The sequence below is a fragment of the Canis aureus genome, chromosome 13 (genome assembly GCF_053574225.1).
Source record: "Canis aureus isolate CA01 chromosome 13, VMU_Caureus_v.1.0, whole genome shotgun sequence".
In the NCBI taxonomy this organism is placed as follows: Eukaryota; Metazoa; Chordata; class Mammalia; order Carnivora; family Canidae; genus Canis; species Canis aureus.
Window position 1 is genome coordinate 24,756,366 of NC_135623.1, and position 20,996 is coordinate 24,777,361.

The 20,996-nt window shown below is 61.8% G+C and overlaps 1 protein-coding gene across 7 annotated transcripts; it reads left to right on the plus strand.

The window, feature by feature from the left end:
- The first annotated feature begins 1,779 nt into the window (after positions 1-1,779).
- ARHGEF40 (Rho guanine nucleotide exchange factor 40) lies at positions 1,780-20,500 on the plus strand. 7 transcript variants are annotated; one of them, XM_077845484.1, is made up of 24 exons: positions 1,780-1,907; positions 4,190-4,387; positions 4,989-6,234; positions 6,369-6,536; positions 6,678-6,798; positions 7,367-7,463; positions 7,552-7,632; positions 7,752-7,868; positions 8,868-8,963; positions 9,047-9,162; positions 9,459-9,585; positions 11,588-11,710; positions 11,866-12,009; positions 13,172-13,782; positions 13,860-14,094; positions 14,406-14,492; positions 15,071-15,286; positions 15,992-16,162; positions 17,364-17,541; positions 18,296-18,400; positions 18,622-18,765; positions 19,258-19,400; positions 19,803-19,849; positions 19,967-20,500. In XM_077845484.1, exons 1-23 carry the CDS (start codon positions 1,905-1,907, stop codon positions 19,842-19,844), a joined length of 4,569 nt encoding a protein of 1,522 aa, XP_077701610.1. In that variant the 5' UTR covers positions 1,780-1,904; the 3' UTR covers positions 19,845-19,849; positions 19,967-20,500. The 7 variants fall into 7 exon arrangements, 5 of the variants coding, with proteins under 5 accessions (XP_077701610.1, XP_077701611.1, XP_077701612.1 ...); XM_077845485.1 differs by having other exon boundaries at positions 19,972-20,500; XM_077845486.1 differs by having other exon boundaries at positions 19,270-19,400.
- Positions 20,501-20,996: the final 496 nt, after the last annotated feature.

Genomic DNA, 20,996 nt, shown 5'->3' on the forward strand with positions numbered 1-20,996 from the left:
ACATATATGTCACTTTACTTCATAAAATAAACCTTCCTTATTTAGGATAGATTAAAAACAACTCCTGGAAAGGAGTAACTGGATCCCAGGCCTTGCAACTAACCTCCATTCCCCAACAGGTTCAAAAACTTTCAATGGCTCCCATTTTTCCATAGGGGGAAAAAATGATCCACTCCTTTATTTATTTATTTTTTTTACTAGAAGTTCATGAACTCCCAGAGCCAGCTTAATTTATATTCCACTTCCTAATTGCAGGAACCTTGGATCCTACCGACCGTTTCCTACACAATTTGCTTGAGCGTAAGGAATGGAAGACCTGCTAAGGGAAAGTTCAGACTCTTTCTCAACCCTGGGGACGGGTTAGCTGGATCTGAAGCAAGGGAATAAGATTGGTAATAATATCCGCTAAGAGCTTCCTAAGTGGCGGCCTCTGGAAGGAGCTACAGGGTGGCATTGATGGAGCGGACACCAGGGGGTAGCAAAATCTCACTCTCCCGGGTCCCCAGCAGCAACTACAAGGAGGCTCTAGTCTGGGGCTGTGGAGCCCACCGCCCAGCTCCCTGCCCTGCCTCCCCGGGGGGAGACGGTCACCGGGTCCGCCCTGGACTTTGCTTCTTCTGTGACACTATGGAGCAGGGGCACCTTCCGGTCTCCAAGAAGAATGAACAGTCTCTCTCTCTTCATTTCCAGAGCCCGTGGAGCGGAGAAGGGACGGCGTTTAGCGTCCCGAGGAGGCCACAGGAGAGCCCACCCCCAGGCCCCCCTCCCGCCGCCCCAGCGACTGCCCGGGCCCCGGCGCCTCCGCGCAGGTGCTCATCCCCCCGCCCAGGGTTCTCCAACGCCAGCCCCCAGCCGCGGTGGCACAGCCGTCAGGCCCGTCTGCTGCCGAGTGTCCACCCCCGGGAAGCGCCCCCCGCCCCGCGCCCCTGCAGGGGCTGCACGGGGGAGGGGGGGCGGGGTGCTGGCATCTCCCGTCCTTCCGTGCCCAGGCCTCCTCGGGCGCTGGGAAAGCCTCGCCGGCTCGGGGCACACGCGACGCGGTGGAGGATGGGTGAGCCTAGAACTTTCTTAACCGGCCTGCCCCTTTGCTGCGTGGAGAGCCATCCTCACCGCCACAGCCCGCGCGGCCCGGGGACACCTGGGCCACCCCCAGGGCCACCCGTAGGAAGGAAGGGGCGGCGTCGCGTCTCGAGTCCTGGGGCCTGAGCGGGAGGGGGTGCGGAGGGTGCCGGGGGGGAAGGGGCGGGAGGCGTGCGGGGGGGAGGCGCACGCCCCTGCAGGGCCACCCCATGCCGGGGCCCGGCCCCGCCGTCACCCCCACCCCTCGCCGCCCCGGGACCACCCTCCCCGACCGCACACAGGGGCCCATTGTCGGAGCGCGGAGGCTCGAGGCCCGGGGAGATGGGAGGGGCGGAGGCGCGAGCCCCCGAGGGTGCAAGGGCTCCCGGGGCCTGCCCTCCGTCCGCGGGGCCCGCGCCTCCTCTGGGCTCCGAGGACCGGCCCCCACGCGAGTTCGGCCGCCAAGCCGCCCATCCCAGGCCGGGACCCCCGGGAATGCACGCCCCGCAGCCTCCCGAGTGTCCTTGGGGGGCCGCGCGGACCCCGCAGGGAGCCGGGCGGCGGCGGGCGCAGGGGGCACGGTCCGCAGGGCCCGGGCAGCCCGCGGGAGAGCGAGAGCGAGAGCCGGGCGCGGGACGGGGCGGGAGGGGCGCGGCGGGGCGGGGCGCGGCGGGAGGGGCGGGGCGGGGCGGGCACGCGGGCGGGCGGCCGTCTCGGCCCTCCCTGGCGGGGCCCCGCGGCCCGAGCGCCGCCGCGACCGGAGCTGCCCCCCAGCCAGACCCGGCGAGACGCGGGCGGCGGGACGGAGGGAGGCGGCAGCGCGCCCGGCCCCGCCCGCCCGAGCCATGGTGAGTCCCGCGCCACGGCCCCGCGGTCCCCGCCAGCCCCGTCCCCTGGCCCCGGCGCCGGCCCCGGCCCAGCGCTCCGGCTCGCCTGCCTCCCTCCCATCCCCCTTCTTCCCTTTGATCGCCCGTCCGTCTGCCCCGCCGCCCTCGGCTTTCTTCCCTCCTCTCGCCCCCTCCCCCCTCCGCCCCTCGGTCCCCCCGACCCCACACCTCCCCGCACCCTCGTCCGTCCCGACGTGTGCCTTCTTTGCAGGCTGGTCCAGCCCCCGTCCCCCGGGGCCCAGCGCCCCCCCGGGGCCCAGAGTCCTCCCCCGGGGTCCAGCACCCCCCCCCGGGGTCCAGCGCCCCCCGCCCCCCGGGGTGCAGCCCCCCCGCCCCCAGCGGAGACCCCTGGAGTCCGGGCGGCGGCGGCGGCCCTGGGGTGCGGGGGCGCCCTCGGGTCGGCAGGACTACCCGCCTGGAACCACCATTTTCCATCCCAGTCCAGCCCGGTGCGCGGGGCCCACCCATCCGGCCCTGGGGACCGGCCGCAGCTGCGCCGGGCGGGGGCCGGGGACACGGCCGGGGAGGGACATGCCCGCGGGGGGACCGGGCTGCCCCGGGCCGGGGACCGAGGGGGGCGGGGAGCCGGCGGGGCCCGGGGGCGTGACGCGGGAGCCGGCGCGAGGCGGGGGCCGGGGCCGGGGCGGGGGCTGCCGGGGAGGGGTCGGCGCGGGGGCCGGCGCGGGCGGACGCGGTTCTGGGAACTTTCCCCGCAGAAGTTGCCTGGAGCCCCTGCAGGAGCGGGTGGCGGCCGCGGGGCGGAGGAGCCAGGCCCGGGGGCCCGGGGGCGGGAGGAGCACCGCGGGCCGCGGGCCCCGGAGGAAGGGCTCCCCCGGGCAGGGAGGCCGGAGCGGGGCACCAGGGGAACTGGGCCAGGGAGAGCTGACTCAGTGGCTCTGCTCTCGCTGCTGGTCGCGGCCGAGCGAGGCCGGCGCCGCGCGCTCCTGCCCGCCGCCTCTCGCCCCAGACCCCTCCTCCCCTCCTGCTGCTGCAGTTTCCTGTGGCGGAGACTCTCGCTCAGCCATGAGCTCACCGCCCCTAATGGGTTGCAGCTGCCTCGCTCCTCGAGCTCCAGCTCCAGCTCCCCCCTCCTGGCCTCCGATCGGACGGCCCGCTCCGCCTCCCCCCACCCCGTCCCCGGAACACTGGGGGGTCTGTCCGCCCGCCCACACACCCTGGGCCGCGGCTCCGTGCCCACGCCGCGAGGGTGCGTCCCTGGAGGGGCTGCCCCAGCTCCCCAGAGGCTCAGACACATGGGCCAGCTGGTAGAATACGCAGTTTTGTCTGCAGGGCAGAGGCTGGAGGGGCGTGTGTGTGTGTGTGTGTGTGTGTGTGTGTGTGTGGCCGTGGAGAACTCCACCGACACCCCCGCGAGCACCCCCTGCCCCCTGCCAGCAGGGAAAACCTGATAAAAAGAACTTCAAAGGCATCTTGAAAGAGAAATTGGCCTGCAGAGGACTAGCCTGAGGGGCGCTCCTTGAGGGCCTGGGCCAGAGCCAGCCCCCCCCCCCCCCCCCCCCCCCCCCCGCCCCCCATGCGCTCAGGGCGGCAATTCTGGGAGAAGCAGCGCTGCCTTCCGAGACAGCAACTGCAGGTGGAGCTGGCAGAGAGGTCCTCCTGGATTTGGAAAAATACATACCATCAAGGCCTCCTCCCTTCCCCACATGTTCCTTTTGTGACCTTTTCCTCTTTTGGCTGCCCCCACCCAGTTCTTTGTAACCCAATCCCACATGCTCTGGGAGTGGGTGATTGCTCTAGGGCCACTCCGGGAGAGGGAAGTTTGCTAGAGAGACAGACAACCTTTCAGTCCTCCTCCTTCCCACCCAAAGACCATCTCTAGTTTATGATCCTTTATGGTGATGGCACCTCCACCTCTGTTGGAGGTCGCTAGCCCGCAGGCCCCATGAGGATGGGCCTGCGAGATGGCCGGGCCAAAGCCCTGCACACCCCAGAGCTCTCCTAGCCACCACCAAATCTCCTGGTGGCCCAGAGGACTGTCTCCTCTGAGGAGAAACTATGCAATGGTCCAGCTCACAGTAGCCAGCACTGGCCCTGAGATCAGAGACATTCGCAGTAAAGCCTCCCTGGATCTCCAGGGGAGATGGCCCTGCTGGCCCCCTGCGGCCACCCCAGGCTCATCCAGCGGCACTTCCCCAGGGGCCCCTGTGAGCGCACACTGTGTGCACCATGTGCCCCCGGGGCCGTGGTCTCTAGGGATCTGCAGCTGGCCTTCTCGCCCCCAGGAGCCCGAGCCAGTGGAGGACTGTGTGCAGAGCACGCTTGCCGCCCTGTACCCACCCTTCGAGGCGACAGCCCCCACGCTGTTGGGTCAGGTGTTCCAGGTGGTGGAGAGGACTTATCGGGAGGATGCGCTGAGGTACACGCTGGACTTCCTGGTGCCCGCCAAGCACCTGCTTGCCAAAGTCCAGCAGGAAGCCTGTGTGAGTGGCCCCTAACCTCTACTGTCTCACTCCAGAGACTCTCCAGACTAATTTCCCTCTTCCCAGAGATGCCACCTCCCAACACTCATCCCCCCAGAGGCAAAGGCCGCTCAGATACTAACTCACACAAAGACACTCGTCTTCCCCAAGTACTGACCCCTAAGAGACATCAATTCCCCAAGACCCAGGCGCACCAGACCCAATTCCAGACATTCCCCCCCATACTGATTTCTCAAGATACTCAACTCCCCCAGACGTGACTCAACAGAGATCCTTCACTTCTGCAGATATAAAGGCTCCTAAGAGTCTCTGACCCCTCCAAGTCCACGCCATCTGCTGACCATGTCTTTGTAATGACTCAGTTGTTACTCTCCCACGCATGGAACGCATTTCCTAGAGAAGCTTCCTACTACCAGAGAACCAGCCAGTCCCAATCCCTTCCTCTGCTACATGAACCCCCTCGGACACCCCTCCGACTCCCCTGGAATGCTAACCCAGCAGGCAAAAGGGCAGCCCTGCCTGGGGTGGTCCCATTCTAACTGCCTTCTCCTGCCACTTCATCAGCAGAGGCCTGAACGCGGCGTCCCACCTCTCTCCCCAGGCCCAGTACAGCGGCTTCCTCTTCTTCCATGAGGGCTGGCCCCTCTGCCTGCACGAGCAGGTGGTGGTGCAGCTAGCAGCCCTGCCCTGGCAGCTGCTGCGCCCAGGAGACTTCTACCTGCAAGTGGTGCCCTCAGCAGCCCAAGCACCCCGCCTGGCACTCAAGTGCCTGGCCCCGGGGGGTGGGCGGGTCCAGGAATTGCCAGTGCCCAATGAGGCCTGTGCCTACCTGTTCACACCCGAGTGGCTGCAAGGCATCAATAAGGACCGGCCAACAGGTCGCCTCAGCACTTGCCTACTCTCGGCGCCGTCCGGGATTCAGCGGCTGCCCTGGGCAGAACTCATCTGCCCGCGATTTGTGCATAAAGGCGGCCTCATGGTTGGACATCGGCCAAGCACATTGCCCCCCAAGCTGCCCTCTGGACCCCCAGGGCTCCCCAGCCCTCCACTCCCTGAGGAGGCCCTGGGCACCCGGAGTCCTGGCGATGGACACAACGCCCCCGCTGAAGGACCTGAAGGCGAGTACGTGGAGCTGCTCGAGGTGACACTGCCGGTGCGGGGGAGCCCCACAGACGCCCAGGGCTCTGAGGGCCTCCCCAGGACCCGGACGGTACCCACCCGGAAGGGTGCTGGAGGGAAGGGCCGGCACAGGAGACACCGGGCCTGGATGCACCAGAAGGGCCTGGGGCCCCGGGACCAGGATGGGGTGCGCCCACCCGGTGAGGGAAGCAGCACGGGGGCCTCCCCTGGGTCACCCCCAGGAGCCGAGGCTCTCCCAGAAGCAGCAGCTCTCGAGGCATCGGAGTCTCCAGCAGAGACACTGGGGGAAGCCTCTGAATCTTTCCCCCTAAGGTCGGGGGACTTGGGAGGAGGGGCAGGCCAGGGGGCCGAAGGACCCCCCGATACCCCTCGGAGAACAGGCAAAGGAAACCGGAGGAAGAAGCGTGCTGCAGGCAGAGGGGCTCTGAGCCGGGGAGGGGACAGTGCTCCACTGAGCCCTGGGGACAAGGACGAGGCCAGCCACCAGGAAGTCCCTGTCAGTCTGCACCCGCCAAATGAGCACGAGCTCCCAGGATGCAGCCTGCTTGAGGAGGAGCACGGAGGCTCAGGGAAGCCGGAGCTGGAGCTGAAAGAGGAACTCAAACCAGCAGACAAAAAAGAGCCTCAGCCCCAAGAAGCCTGCGGACCTCTAGGAGAGCCGGCCACAGAGAAAGATCCAGAGGGACCCAGCCTGGCAAGCGCGGCAGGTGAGATGACACCAAAGCCAGCAGGGCAAGGACCACATAGGTTGGGCCTAGGAAAGGGGCTGGAGAGGCGCTGGGGGCCCAACAGCCAGAAGGCTCCCCACCTCAGGCGCGTAGCTCTGCTTGTGTCTGCGCAGGACCCACAGGTCCAGAGGGGCTCGTGTCAGACCCACCACCACCACCCCTGGAGACGGCGCAGGAAGTGGGAGGGGCCAGCGTCCCAGAAGAGGCCTCTCCGGTCTCCATCTCTGATGACCCGGATGTAGCTTGGGACTTGATGGCATCTGGATTCCTGGTCCTGACTGGTCAGTGGGCATCGGTGTTTGAAGGGAAGGGGGTCAAGGGAAGAGAAGCAGCCCGGGTGGGCTGTGGAGGGAGGCGGGGTGGGTGGTAGGTAGCCAAGGCCTGCCCCTGGCCCGGACAACCTGGCCATTTTGTGTCCTCAGGAGGGGTGGACCAGAGTGGGCGAGCTCTGCTGACCATTACCCCACCGGGCCCTCCTGAGGAGCCCCCACCCTCCCGACATGTGCTGAGCACTGCTCTTCGTTACCTCCACTCATTGCTCAGGTAACCGAGGCCCAGCATGGGCACCCTGGCCGTTAACCTCCTGCTCATGGGGGCCCTGACCTCCTTTCTTCTCAGGACACTGGCTTCCTGACCTCCGGGATGCCTACTTCCTCACCCCTCAATTTCTAAGCCATTGAGCCCTGACCTCGCTGACCTCTGACCTCCAGGATATCTTCATCAGTCCTCAGAATCAACACTGCTGACGTTCAGTATCCTAAGACATGACCTAGATTATCAGGGTACTGATGTAGTTGTTGAGCAGCGGCTCGCTGGGCCCCACGAACCTAGGGGGCACCCCGCTGTGTCCTGGCAGGGGACTCACACCCTTCCAGACCCCGAATCCTGGGATCTGGGGCCGTGTGAGTGGAGACTCCCGAATGCTAGCTCACTGCCTCTTGGACACAAAACCACCCTTGGGCCCTTTGCCCGTTGCTTCCCAAAAGTGCTAGGAACTGACTTCTCCTGAGGACTAGAGCAGTAAAGCCAGACCCTGTGCCTTCATGCCCTCCACGCACACTTACATGCGTGTGTACACACACTGCCTCCTTGGCTCTTCCCGTGCCCTCAGGCCTGATCTCCAGATACTGGGGCTGTCCGTCCTGCTGGACCTTCGGAAGGCACCCCCACTGCCTCCAGCCCTCATTCCTGTCCTAAGTCAACTTCAGGTAACCAGCCCTTGACACGGGTACCCCTCCCGACCTTAACCGAGGGCTAAATTGCCCACAGTTTAGCATTATTCTTCTCTGCCCTCAGGACTCAGGAGACCCTCCGCTCATTCAGCGACTGCTGGTTCTCACTCATGATGATCCTCTGACTGAACCCTGTGGGCTTCAGGTTTGAGTCCCCTAGTGCCCCTCGGTAGTGGGGACGGAAGAGGATGGCGAGGGCCCCAGGCTGGTCCCTGAACCCCTGGGTGGCCAGGCCAGGAACCCCCTGTCTTCACGTGTCTACAGGGCGCTGAGTTGCTATCAGAGAGTGATCTGAAAAGAGTGGCCAAGCCAGAGGAGCTGCCGTGGGACTTGGGGGGCCACAGGGAACCCTCTCCCAGCTACTGGGTAGAGACACACCAGGTAAGCTCCACCTCCCCTACCCAAGAAGGCAGGAGCCAGGAATGACCTGGCTGAGGACTTTCTGGGAGAGAGAGGCCAGACCTGAGACGTCCTAGGGATCGGGAAAAAGTGGTTTCCCTTCCATTCCACTCAACAAGTATTTATGGCTCACAGCCCATGAGCAAAATACCACGCATGTACCGTGGGCTGCGGGGGAGATGAGAGGAGCGTATGAAATAAGTTCTTAACATGACATCAAACGGCATAAGATTTTTGGTGGGACCTATGTCACAAGCTATTGGAGAAGATTGCAAGGTCATTTTACTGCGGTTCTGGAAAGAGCTGACACTCAGGAAGGCTGGTTCTAGTAGCACGTGACCTTGGACAAGGAACTGTACCCACGTGCAGAGAGGCACCTTCTGTGCATGTTCCCTGCGCCAACATCCAGGCCTCGGGGTCCTCGCCCACAGTGTGGCAATCATGATATAATCTCCAATTCTATGAAGCTAAGTGCTGTGAATATTCGAGAAAAGATAAATGAGCTAAATATTAAAGGGGATCTGTAACATGGTCTCTAAGCTGTACATCAAAGGGAAGTGGATCTGAATAGGCAGAGAAGAGGGGATTTTTAGGGTGAAAACTTAGTGCGGACAGGGAGAAAGGAGACTCACGCTGACTAAGCTGTTTAAGGTGCCAGTCCTGGCTCAGTGCTTGCCTGGCATCATCCCTTAAAACCTCACAAAATTCTGTGAATCTCTTTTTTTTTTTTGAGAGAGAGAGAGAGAGAGAGAGAGCGAGAGCGCATGAGTGAGGGGTGTGGGGCAGAGAGAGAATCCCAAGCAGGCTCCACACTCCGTGCGGAGCCTGACTCCAGGCTCGATCTCACAACCCTGAGATCACGACCTGAGCCAACACCAATGTCCTACGGTTAGTAAGCGACAAAGTCGGAAGTGGACCCAGCTTGGCCTCCACAAAAGTCCAGGGGGGCGGCCACACCTGCAGCCCCGGTGTGTGTTGCAGGAGGTGGCAAGGCTGTGCCGCCTGTGCCGAGGGGTGCTGTGCTCTGTGCGGCGAGCCATCGAGGAGCTGGAGGGAGCAGCCGAGCCAGCGGGAGAGGTAGGATTTGAGACGGGCCCAAGGGGATGGGCGTGCCCGGGGCTCGGCTGGAACCCGTCCCGGCATCTGCTCTCCACCCCCAGGAGGCCGCGGGAATGCTCGAGCCCCTACAGAAGGTGCTGGCGGATCCACGGCTGACGGAGCTGCAGAGGGACGGGGGCGCCATCCTGATGAGGCTGCGATCCACCCACAGCAGCAAGTATGCGGGCGGGGGGGGCGGGGGGGGGGGACAAGAACTGCCAGATGGCTCATACTGGGCGAGCCCATGGACAGGAGAGCATGCTTTCCCACCTGGCATGACCTTCATCTGACGCCCCTGGCATCACAGACGGGGACTTGGAGGATGGGGAGTGTTAAATGCCTTGGCCGGGATTAGCCAGTCGGTGGGGGAGTCAAATCCAGGTCTGCACTCTGACACGAGGCTGTGCAGGGACCGAATGGGGGTGGGGGGTGTTGACGAGGACAGTGGCTCACTGGGCCCCTCTCCCCCCACAGGCTGGAGGGCCCAGGCCCAGCTGCAGTGTACCAGGAGGTGGACGAGGCCATTCACCAGCTTGTGCGCCTCTCCAACCTGCACGTCCAGCGGCGGGAGCAGCGACAGCGCCTGCAGCGACTCCAGCAGGTGAGGACCCCCAGACCGCTCCTCCGTGGCCTGGGAACCTGGCCCCCGCACTCCCTTTCCTGCCCGCATCCACAGTGATGGTGTTCCCCTCACCTGGCTTGATCGATGGCCCTCCCTCTGTCCTCACCCCACCAGAGGTTGGCCTGGTGGGGGTGAGGGTCAACAAGAGGGAGACAGCACCTCAGCCCCCGAAGAGAAGCCAGACCTCCCCTGCCCCGCGGTTGATATTTGATCAAGGATCCTTAGAGATTATGAGATTAGAAGAGATGTTTGGGTGCCCTAGGGGATTCTGGGAGGAGCTGATTGACCCGAGAGTGCCTGTTAGCTTAAAATAATAAAAGTCCATTGATACCAGCTTTTTAGCTACACTGCTACCCGTGTTCCCTCAGCTCTTTCTGCGATGTCATCCCCAAGCCTGAGGCTGGACAGGTCCCACCTTCTTCCACCTTGAGAGGAAAGGATAATGGGAGATGCTAAGGCCTCTGTGGGGAAGATCTGGGGATAAGGCTGGTTTCTCTGAGTCTTGATTCTTCTCTCCTGGGGTTCAAAGCCCCACAGGAGGGCAGCTGCCGTGGCTCAGCGGTTTAGTGCCGCCTTCCGCCCAGGTGGCATCCTGGAGTCCCAGGATCGAGTCCCACATCTGGCTCCCTGTGTGGAGCCTGCTCCCTCTGCCCATGTCTCTCTCTCTCTGTGTGTCTCTCATGAATAAATAAATAAAATCTTTAAAAAAAAAAAAAAGCGGGGGCGGGTATCCCTGGGTGGCTCAGCGGTTGAGTGTCTGTCTTCGGCCCAGGGTGTGATCCTGGGGTCCCGGGATCAAGTCCCATGTCGGGCTCCCTGCATGGAGCCTGCTTCTCCCTCTGCCTGTGTCTCTGCCTCTCTGTGTCTCCCTCTTGAATAAATAAATATTAAAAGAAAAATCCCCCTAGAATAGGGGATTATTCTAACATGCGGGGCCCAGGGGCCTTTGCAATCTGCTCCCCCCAGAGCCCCAAGTGTGGTGAATGAGCACCGCATGGACCTGCATGTGGGCATCCGGGTCAGTGTCAAAGTGGGGCAGGGCTGTCTGTTTCCTGGGGTTTCTACATATTGGCTTCCTCCAACCCAGGATTCAAGGAGTTGTATCTCTTACTGTTTGCTCACTTGCTTGTTAGCTGTTTTCCCCGTTTCAAAACTGTTAGTACACAGGAATTGGAGCCTAAAGTTCTCAGCTTGGGTTCTGGCTTTGCTAGGAGTGAGATGTTGGACAAATCTTGAAGCATCTCTGAGTTCCCAAGTGTGCATCTGCAGGATGGGGATCATGATAACAACACTTCCCTCGCAAGGGTGTAAGGATGACCAAATGAATTCAGCAAAGGCCTGTACAAGGGTTTATGGTTGGGCCCTATTTTTTGGGAACATTCTCAGGCTTCTCATCCTCAGGCTGTCTTACCCTAGCTTCCAGCCTTTCTTCAGAGGAAAAAATTACTATCCCTTTTTTGATCAAATATCCCAGAACCAACATGAGAGTCCTTAGATCGCCATAATAGGCAACCAGAGCTAGACACACACACACACACACACACACAGACACACTGGGTTGTCTCTCCAAGCCAGGTCCCTGGGACCCCTGCCCACCCGTCAATGGACTCAGTGAATGTGAAATTTCTCCTGGCCCTCAGTTATCCAGACAGTCATCACATCCTGCCTCAGGCTCACGCCAACTTTATCTATGTCCCCTCCAGGCCTAGCCCTGGACCCCTCACCCACCTCCCGCAGTGCTTCCTGCCAGCCCAGCGTCCCGTCCTCATGCTTTACCAAAGGTCTCTTGCTTTCTCACTTGACCTTCGTGGAGACTACCACTGAACACTGTTACCATTCCCACGTGACAGCTGACAGGAGGGGGTTCGCCCAGGTTGCTGCGGATTGGGATGGTGGGGTTGGAGCTGGATCTCAGCTTTCCTCCCCATCGCATGGCCCTCCTTCTCCCTCATGGCCCTGCCCTCCACCCTGTCTGTCGCAGGTGCTGCAGTGGCTCTCAGGCCCAGGGGAGGAGCAGCTGGCAAGTTTTGCTGTGCCTGGGGACTCCTTGTCGGCCTTGCAGGAGAAGGAGCTACAGTTCAGGGCTTTCAGCACTGAGGTTCAGGTGAGAAGGGGGAGAGGGGCAGGGGAGAAGGAGGAAGAGGCAGGGGAGAAGGGGGAGGGGCAGGGGAGAAGGGGGAGAGGCCAGGGGAGGAGGCGGCAGGAAGGAGGCAAGTCTGGGACAGATGGCCAGGTCTGAGTGCCGCCTTCTGTCTCCAGGAGCGCCTGGCGCAGGCCCGGGAGGCCCTGGCGCTGGAGGAGGACGCCGCCTCACAGAAGGTTCTGGATGTCTTTGAACAGCGGCTGGAGCAGGCTGAGAGCGGCCTCCATCGGGCCCTGCGGCTCCAGCGCTTTTTCCAGCAGGTGTGTGCGAGCCGCTGTCCGCGCTGCCGTCCGCGGGGAGCGGTCCGCAGGGGCTGGAAGCAGGGAGTCGGGAGCCCCCGCTGCCTGGAGTGTCCGCCCTGACCCCTGCTTGCTCACTGGCCCGGCGTGCCCCGCGGGGACCTGCCTCCCGGGCATGGAGGTCGTAGGTCCGGGCTTGCCCCTGACCGGTCTGTGGGAGCCCGGGCTCGTCTTCCACGCAGGCCCCGCTGCCTCCTTCCAGGCTCCAGGGCCACGGTTAGGGGGGGCGCGGGTGGTAACGCGCGGTTCTCCCGACCTGGAGGGCGGCGGCCCGGAGGCCGTGGGCTGGGGCACGGGGAAGGGGCACAGGGAGGCCATGGGCTGGGGCGCGGGGAAGGGGCACAGGGAGGCCGTGGGCTGGGGCGCAGGGAAGCTGCACAAGGAGGCCGTGGGCTACGGCGCGGGAGGGGGCGCTGGAGGCCGTGGGCTGGGGTGTAGGGAAGGGCGCAGGGAGGCCTTGGGCTGGGGCGCGGGGGCGGGGCCTCCTATGGGCTAAGGCTTGGAGAAGGGATGGGGAGGCCGTGGGCTGGGGCGCAGGGAAGGGGCGCAGGGAAGGGGCGCAGGAGGCCGTGGGCTAAGGCGCGGGAAGGGGCGCGGGAGGCCGTGGGCTGGGGCGCGGGGAAGGGGCGCGGGAGGCCGTGGGCTAAGGCGCAGGAGGGGGCGTGGGAGGCCGTGGGCTGGGGCGCGGGGGCGGGGCCTCCTGTGGGCTAAAGCTTGGGGAAGGGATGGGGAGGCCGTGGGCTGGGGTGCAGGAGGGGGCGCGGGAGGCCGTGGGCTGGGGCGCAGGGAAGGGGCGCAGGAGGCCGTGGGCTAAGGCGCGGGAAGGGGCGCGGGAGGCCGTGGGCTGGGGCGCGGGGAAGGGGCACGGAAGGGGCACTGGAGGCCATGGGCTAAGGCGCAGGAGGGGGCGTGGGAGGCTGTGGGCTGGGACGCGGGGGCGGGGCCTCCTGTGGGCTAAAGCTTGGGGAAGGGATGGGGAGGCCGTGGGCTGGGGTGCAGGAGGGGGCGCGGGAGGCCGTGGGCTGGGGCGCAGGGGAAGGGGGCGGGGGCGGGGCCTCGGGGTGGGGGGACTGGGGCGCGGGAGGGCAGCAACCCCCCTCACTGCGCCCGGCCCTCTCCGCAGGCGCACGAGTGGGTGAACGAGGGCGCAGCGCGCCTGGCGGGAGCAGGCCCGGGCAGGGAGGCGGCGCTGGCCGCCCTGGCCCTGCGGCGGGCCCCGGAGCCGAGCGCTGGCTCCTTCCAGGAGATGCGGGCCCTGGCCTTGGACCTGGGCAGCCCCGCCGCCCTGCGCGAGTGGGGCCGCTGCCGGGCCCGCTGCCAGGAGCTGGAGAGGAGGATCCAGCAGCAGCTGGGCGAGGAGGCGAGTCCGCGGGGCCAGCGGCGACGGCGGGCGGACAGCGCCAGCAGCGGGGGCGCCCCCCGGGGCCCCCACAGCCCGGCGCCCAGCCTCAGCTCCCTGCTGCTCCCCGGCAGTCCGGGCCCACGCGCTGCCCCGTCCCACGGCTCCCTGGCGCCCTGCGGCGAGGACTGCGCGGATGATGGCCCGGACCCAGCTGCGGAGGCGGAGGCTGGGCCTGCGCGGCCGGTGCTCATCCGAGGCCTGGAGGTGAGCAGCACCGAGGTGGTAGACAGGACCTGCTCGCCCCGGGAGCACGTGCTGCTGGGCCGCGCCGGAGGCCCGGAGGGGCCCTGGGGAGGAGGCACCCCCCGCATGGAGCGCAAGCGGAGCCTCAGGTGAGGGCGCGGCCAGGGAGCTGGGGTGGGCCCCGAGCCCCGCACCGGCCTCCGCGAGCTCCCTGTTGCCCCCGCAGTGCCCAACAGCGGCTGGTGTCAGAGCTGATTGCCTGTGAGCAGGAGTACGTGGCCGCCTTGAGCGAGCCAGCGCCACCCCCGGGCCCTGAGCTGACTCCTGACCTGAGGGGCACCTGGGCGGCTGCCCTGGGCACCCGCGAGAGGCTTCGCAGCTTCCACCGGACCCACTTCCTCCGGGAGCTTCAGGGCTGCGCGGCCCACCCCCTGCGCATCGGAGCCTGCTTCCTTCGCCACGTGAGTGACCTCTACACCTTGTCCCGGCCCTGCCCTCCTGCATCTCAGCCGCCCCGCCCTTGTCCTTCCTCCTTGGTATCCGCCCCCCTCCCCATCCCTCCCAGAGGGTGCGTCCCCTGGGCTCCCCTGGATCTGCGCAGCTGTGGCCTGTCCTCCCCTCGGCTGGGTCTTCCCTTGACCGTGGGAGCCCGTCACTTCCCAGGCCGAGGAGTGGCCTGTGTCTCCTGTGCGCTGTAGTGAGGATGGGGGTGAGGCAGGGGAGAGGCCTGTCTCTCACCACAGGGTGGCTTGTGTCTCCCCCACTGGCGCAGGGGGACCAGTTCAGCCTTTACGCCCAGTACGTGAAGCACCGTCACAAGCTGGAGAACGGTTTGGCCGCGCTTGGCCCCCCGACCAAGGTAACCTTTGCCCTGACCCCCATGGGGTGGGGGGGCCGGAAATACCTAAAGCACACCCAACTTCAGAGTCCCTCGGGGAAGAAAGCTCCCCTGGATGTGTCAGGGGACATTTCCTACCAATCGTCTCCCAGAAGTGCTGGGGGTGGGACAAGCCCCGGACTGGGAGCCCAGCCAGCCTGAATGTTAATCCCGAGGGACTTTGGGCAAGACTCTTGATTCCGCTGGGCCTGTTTCTACGTCTGGTAAACGGGCGCAGTAGCTACTAACCCTAAGTCAGAGCGCTGTGTGGGTCAAGACTTTACATCAAAATACGTGAAAGTGATTTCGAGGCTTAAAAGCCAAAGACCATGAGGGATTACTCCTCTTGCATTCCCCTGCGAGGTACAGAGAGAGGGTGCTTGAGTCTCCTGCAGGCCCCCACCTGCCTCCTTCCTGGGGAAAGTCTCACCTTCCCTCTGGCAGTATCTGGGCTTTATCGACCCCCCACAGCCTCGACTACCCTCCACCTTCCTGACAGAGCTCAGCCCCCGTTAGCTCCAGCCCCTCACCGCATCCCCGTCTGTCTCCTCCCCAACCAGGGCTCCGTGGAGAGTGGCCCTCACCTGCCCCGGGCCTTGGAGCAGCCCCTGGAGCAGCTGGCTCAGTACGGGCGACTGCTGGAGGAGCTCCTAAGGGAAGCTGGGCCTGAGCTCAGTTCGGAGCGCCAGGCTCTGGGGGCTGCAGTGCAGCTGCTCCAGGAACAGGAGACCCGTGGCAGGGACCTGCTGGCTGTGGAAGCAGTGCGTGGCTGCGAGGTGAGACCATGGCTTGTCACTCCAGTTCCGACTGCGTAATCCTGTGGCCTCACGAGCTGTGTGGCTGGTGACAAGAGAGCTAGACTCAAGGTCAGAGGGCCCAGGCTCCAATTTCTAATCAGCGAGATGAGCTTGGTCAAGTCACAGAACTTCACTGGGTCTCAGTGTCCTCATGTATAAAGAAGCTGTGTCCTGCCCAACACCCCACCGTCCTCCCTCTGCCTCTGCTTTCCTGTCCATTTCCAACTCTTCTCTTGCGCTACCGACTCCGCACCTCCTCGGGTATCTGGACACCCGGCACATACCTTTTCCTCCCGTACCTGGTCTCTCTAGCCCAGGTGTTCCAGAACAAGTGGGGAACCTGCCTCCTCTGTGATAGACCTCTTTCCCCTCAGTTCTTTGCTGATTCTCTTCCTGGGTCAGAATGGTGCCTCATCCCCAACATCCAGAGACTTCCCCAAAGGACGCTGTAAACATTACCTGCAACGTACCTTTTGTCCGGAGAGGCAGGACTATGTTGCTAGGCCAGGTGTGCTGTGCACGGTGACCAGGAGATGGATTCTAGGCTGAGGCCTTCCCTGATTTCCTGACTCAGCCTGAGAACCAGTACATTAGGCTCCTTGCCCTATAAAACCCATTTTTACTCCCCATAAAATATACCTAAAGGGCTCCAGAGCCAATTCTTTTTCCTTTCCCTTTCCCCAGACAGATCTGAAGGAGCAGGGCCAGCTCCTACACCGGGACCCCTTCACCGTCATCTGTGGCCGAAAGAAGTGTCTTCGCCATGTCTTTCTCTTTGAGCATCTCCTCCTGTTCAGCAAACTCAAGGGTACTGAAGGGGGATCAGAGACCTTTGTTTACAAGCAGGCCTTTAAGGTAGGATGTGGGGGGCGGGGTGCTGGGGGCTCAGTGGTTGAGCTTCGGCCTTCGGCTCTGGGCGTGCCGGGATCAAGTCCCACATAGGGCTCCCTGCAGGGAGCCTGCTTCTCCCTCTCCCTGTGTCTCTGCCTCTCTCTCTGTGTGTCTCTCCTGAATAAATAAAAAGCTTTAAAAAAAAAAAAAAAAGGTAGGATGCTAGGATGGGGGGGGCAAGGGACAGGACAGGAATTCATGCTCTTCTTGAGAACTCAAGATGTTCTAGAAAATAATTCAACCCCCACTCAGGTTGAGAATCTGAATCATTTAAGACAGGTTTTGACCTCATCAACCATCTGGTTAAGGTGTCAGAGGTGATAGACATTCCTGTCATTGTCATTGGGATTTTCCTTTTCATTCTTGTTGGATATTTATGAGGCATTCCAAGCCAGAATAGAGGAGGACCTTTCCCATTAAGAATATATGCTTTTGCGGTGGTCCCTGGGGGTGAGGAGAAAAGGATCTATCGTCTATCTATCCATGTATCCGTGTATCTACGTATCTATCAATAGCTTAAGTTGACGGAAGGAAACGATGAAACGGAACCTGAGAGGAAAGAGACCTTGCTTCAGGGAAACAGCTCTGGTGTCCATCAGTAGAGACCTATAGCGCTAGGGGCACCCGGCTGGCTTAGTCGGTTGAGCATCTGACTCTTGATCTCAGGGTTGTAAGTGCAAGCCCTACGCTGTGTGTAAAGATGACTTTAAAAAAAAAGAACAAAAAAAAAGATCTTAAAAAAAAAGAGGGAGAGGGAGAGAGACCTATAGTCCTAGATCTGGCAATGTGACATGATTCTAAGGGATTCTTAGTCTCTCTACATTCGCGTGAGCTATCCGGGGCAGGGGGCGAGGCGGGGGGGGGGGGGGTACAGTATAGAGGAAAGAGCCTAGGTTTGGAACAACATAGACATGGGTATGAACTCGTTCTCTAATAAGCCATGATAAGCCCCTGGGCGAGTTGCTTCGTGCGTCTGGGCATTCCCCTTCTGTAAATTATGGTTGTCGTGAAGACTAAATGTGGAGCACTTGGCATATGGTGGGTGTTGAGCAAACATTTACTGAACATCTATCAGATGCCAAGCCAAGTGTAGTGCTTTTCCATGTGGTACCATCTAGCCAGGACTCACTCTGTCTGCACCCACTCTTCCCCCGCTCTTTCTCAGACTGCTGACATGGGGCTCACAGAAAACATCGGGGACAGCGGGCTCTGCTTTGAGCTGTGGTTTCGGCGGCGGCGTGCACGAGAAGCATACACTCTGCAGGCAGCCTCCCCGGAGATCAAACTCAAGTGGACCAGTTCCATTGCCCAGCTGCTTTGGAGACAGGCGGCTCACAACAAGGGTACCGGGCAGAGCCGGGGAGGGTCGGCTCGGGCCCAGGTTAGGGCAGGAGGTTAGCCGGAGCGTGCGGAGACCACCGGGAAACCAGGGCGTGGGATGGAGAAAGAAGGACTTGCGAGGTGATTCGAGGTCTGACTGAGAGGGATTGCGGGCACAGAGATTAGCCGAAGGTACACCAAAAGCAAAGAGGATGCTACCAATTTCAGAAAAGCAAGAGCAAATGGTAGGGCAAAAGAGAGTGGGAGCGTGCTCACTGGGCCGGGGTTCCAGAATTTACCTGCTGTGTGACCAGACTAGAATTTCTGTGGGTTTTGTTTTGGGGTTTTCGTTTTTAATGCTCTTTAGCCTCTTTGCACTTATCTGAAAATGGGAAGTGACAGCTACATCGTAATATAATAGGGGACGGTCAAATAAGGTGGCATCTAGGGAAGCGCTGGATAACCTCGAGAGGTGTGTAGAAACAAGGGGTTTGCTCTTAATGCCCAAGATGGAGGGCACAAGGGGAGAACTAGAAGTTGGGCGGCTGGAATGCCAAATGCACAGGATGTAACATGTGGGAGACAAGAGATAGCTGTCTGAGGAGGAAGTCGAGGCTCCCCGTCCCCATCCATGTAGTGACAGTTGACAGCAAGAGGAACAGGAGATATCAGATGACTGAGAATCGGCAAGGAGCAGAAGACTCCATGACGACGACGGTGCTGGGGCTTGGAGCGAGGGGGCTGAAGGAGGTTGGTAACAGGGTCTCTGTTCCCTAGAGCTCCGAGTGCAGCAGATGGTCTCCATGGGCATCGGGAATAAACCCTTCCTGGACATCAAAGCCCTTGGGGAGCGGACGCTCAGTGCCTTGCTCACTGGAAGAGGTGAGGGCCACAGTGCTGGGGGGCGGCCCCCGAAGTCAAGACCTTGAGAGTGAGGGCATAGTGGGGATGCCTGGTGGGAAAAGGAAGGGTAGCACGTGGACATGTCTTCCCAGAAACTGTGGGACTGACCGGGAGGCCCTCTGTGAGATGGAGGGTCATTTCCGAGAGCCAGGAGGGCTTTCCCACACCAGCCCCCACCCCCCCCGCCCCCCTCTCTGCAGCCGCCCGCACCCGGGCTTCCGTGGCCGTGTCATCCTTTGAGCATGCCGGCCCTTCCCTTCCCGGCCTCTCACCGGGAGCCTGCTCCCTGCCTGCCCGCGTCGAGGAGGAGGCCTGGGATCTGGACGTCAAGCAAATTTCCCTGGGTGAGGCACCTCTCAAGGGGTGGCTCCCAACAGCTGGGTCATCGTGGTGATGCTCAGGCCACTTGCTGCTAAGCAATTCCTTTTTCTAGCCAAGTAGCCCAGTTGCCATGACAACTATGTACAGCTTCCCCATTGCTAAAAGAGCCTTCCATCTGGTTGCTAGGATAATGCTTACAGCAGCCTGTTGCTAAGAAGCACTTCCTCTGTACCTCTCTCTCTAGCTCTCCTTGAGTTTCTATGGAAACTGCTCAGCTTCCTGTTGTACCCTCCTGGTTCACCACGGCAATCCTTATAGTTTCCTGTCGCTTCTTCCCTGGTTGCTCTAATGATGCTGCTGACAATTTCCTGCCTCTTGGTAGGGGGGTGCTCTTGCAACTGGATTGCTATGGTGACTCACAGCTTCCTGTTGCTATGGAGCTTTTTCTTCCCTGATGGAGCAGCTTGGTTGCTTAAGGTAATCTAGAGGGGTTTTATACCCTGCTCTCACCCTAGCTTCCCCTCCAGCCCCAGAAACACTTGACTCTTCTGGAGATGTGTCCCCAGGACCAAGAAACAGTCCCAGCCTGCAACCCCCCCACCCTGGGAGCAGCACTCCCACTCTGGCCAGTGGAGGGATCTTAGGGCTGTCCCGGCAGGTAAGTCCCTGAACTAGGGCTGGCGCGGGGCGACCTCTTCAGCCGCCTTCTGAGTGGGCTAGTCTGATCATTCAGCCCATGGGGCCGGGGAAACCAATGAGCCTGTGCTCCCAGCAAGAGCACAGGTTGGATATACTGTCTGGTGTGCCTTTCTCCTCTTCCCCAAGATCTGAGAGGCATTAAGGTCAGAAGTGAAAGGGAATCTTTAATAAGGAGCATAGTGCAGGAGTAGACAGCAAGGGAGGAATGCCAACAGCATCTGGACTGGGATTAAATCAGCAAAATTGAGGGATTTGAGGGAGGAGGAGAGAGGTGAATTGGTAGGCTTGTGGGGGGGGGGTGGATATAGGTAAAAGGACATTGCCTCACCCTTTCCGTTCACTGCTGTTTTCCCCCTTGCAGAGTCATGCCCGAGCCCTGAGTGACCCCACCACTCCTCTGTGAGCCGGGTGAGTCAGCAACACCCCGTCCACTGTACCCGGCACCCCTTCCCTCCTGCATCAGCTGCTTGCAAGTCAGCTTCTTCCCTCTCCCAACCCATCTCCCTCTTCTCTCCTGGCTCCTAGAGAAGATGGAGAACTTGGCTACAGCCCCTCCTCTCAGCACGTTTCGGGCCGGGCCGGCAGTGGGACACAGTGGAGGACTGAAGAGCACTGAGTTCCTTCCTCTGCTTCTTGGACAGAGACGAGGTCAAAGGACCAGCGCCTTGCCCTGCTATGTCTAGCTCTCTCCAGCCGGGTGCCTTCCTACAGGAGCCAAAGCGGCCACACTTGCTTGCCTTCATACCTGGAGGCAGAGAAATCCTCCGTCATCCAGTCCTTCCCCATCCTCCTGGGCCACCGCGTACTCCCAGGACGCTGCCCCATGGCAGCCCTCCCCTCCAGCCTGAGTTCTCCCCTTCATCCGGTGCCACCCGGACTCTCCCTGAGAAGACTCCTCTCCTGCCAGGCCAGCTGCAGTTCCTGGCAACTCTGTCCTGGAGTGTCCTAGGAAACGGAGCTCTGCAAACCATTACAGGAGTGGGGAGGAAGGGGGGGAACTTTATACATGTAATTACTGTTGTTATAATACTATTGTTATATTAAATGTATTTACTCACACTCTGTGTCGGAAGAGCTAGAGCACAGCTCTGGATTGAGGTTATCCTACCACCTTGAGGACCTCCCCCCCATCCAACCATTAACTAGAACACAAGAAACAACCGAGGCTTCAAGGCACCGAGTACCCCTTAGCGGCCCCACACTGGGCCCAGGTGTGGGCGCATGTGGCTCCTCTGCGGTGGCTCTCAGAGGCTCAAAGCACCCTGCGAGCTTCCTCCCGACCCGCTAGGCCCGCTCGTTGAGGCTGAGGCGGTCGGGTCAAGCCGGGATCCAGCACAGTCCAGCCGCCCTCACCCTCAGCCGCTCAGCCCACAGTGCGGAAGAATCCGGCCCGGGGCTCCTTGCTAACCGCTAATTCCTGCCTCCCCCCCCCCCCCCCCCACCCAGAGCTGCGGAAGCCACAGCCAGGGTGGGGGAAAGCCCAAGAGGTCTTGCTTGGCACGAAGCTCTCGGAGGGTGGGGGGGTCACTAAGCGCCCGAAGAAGTATTTCCGGAC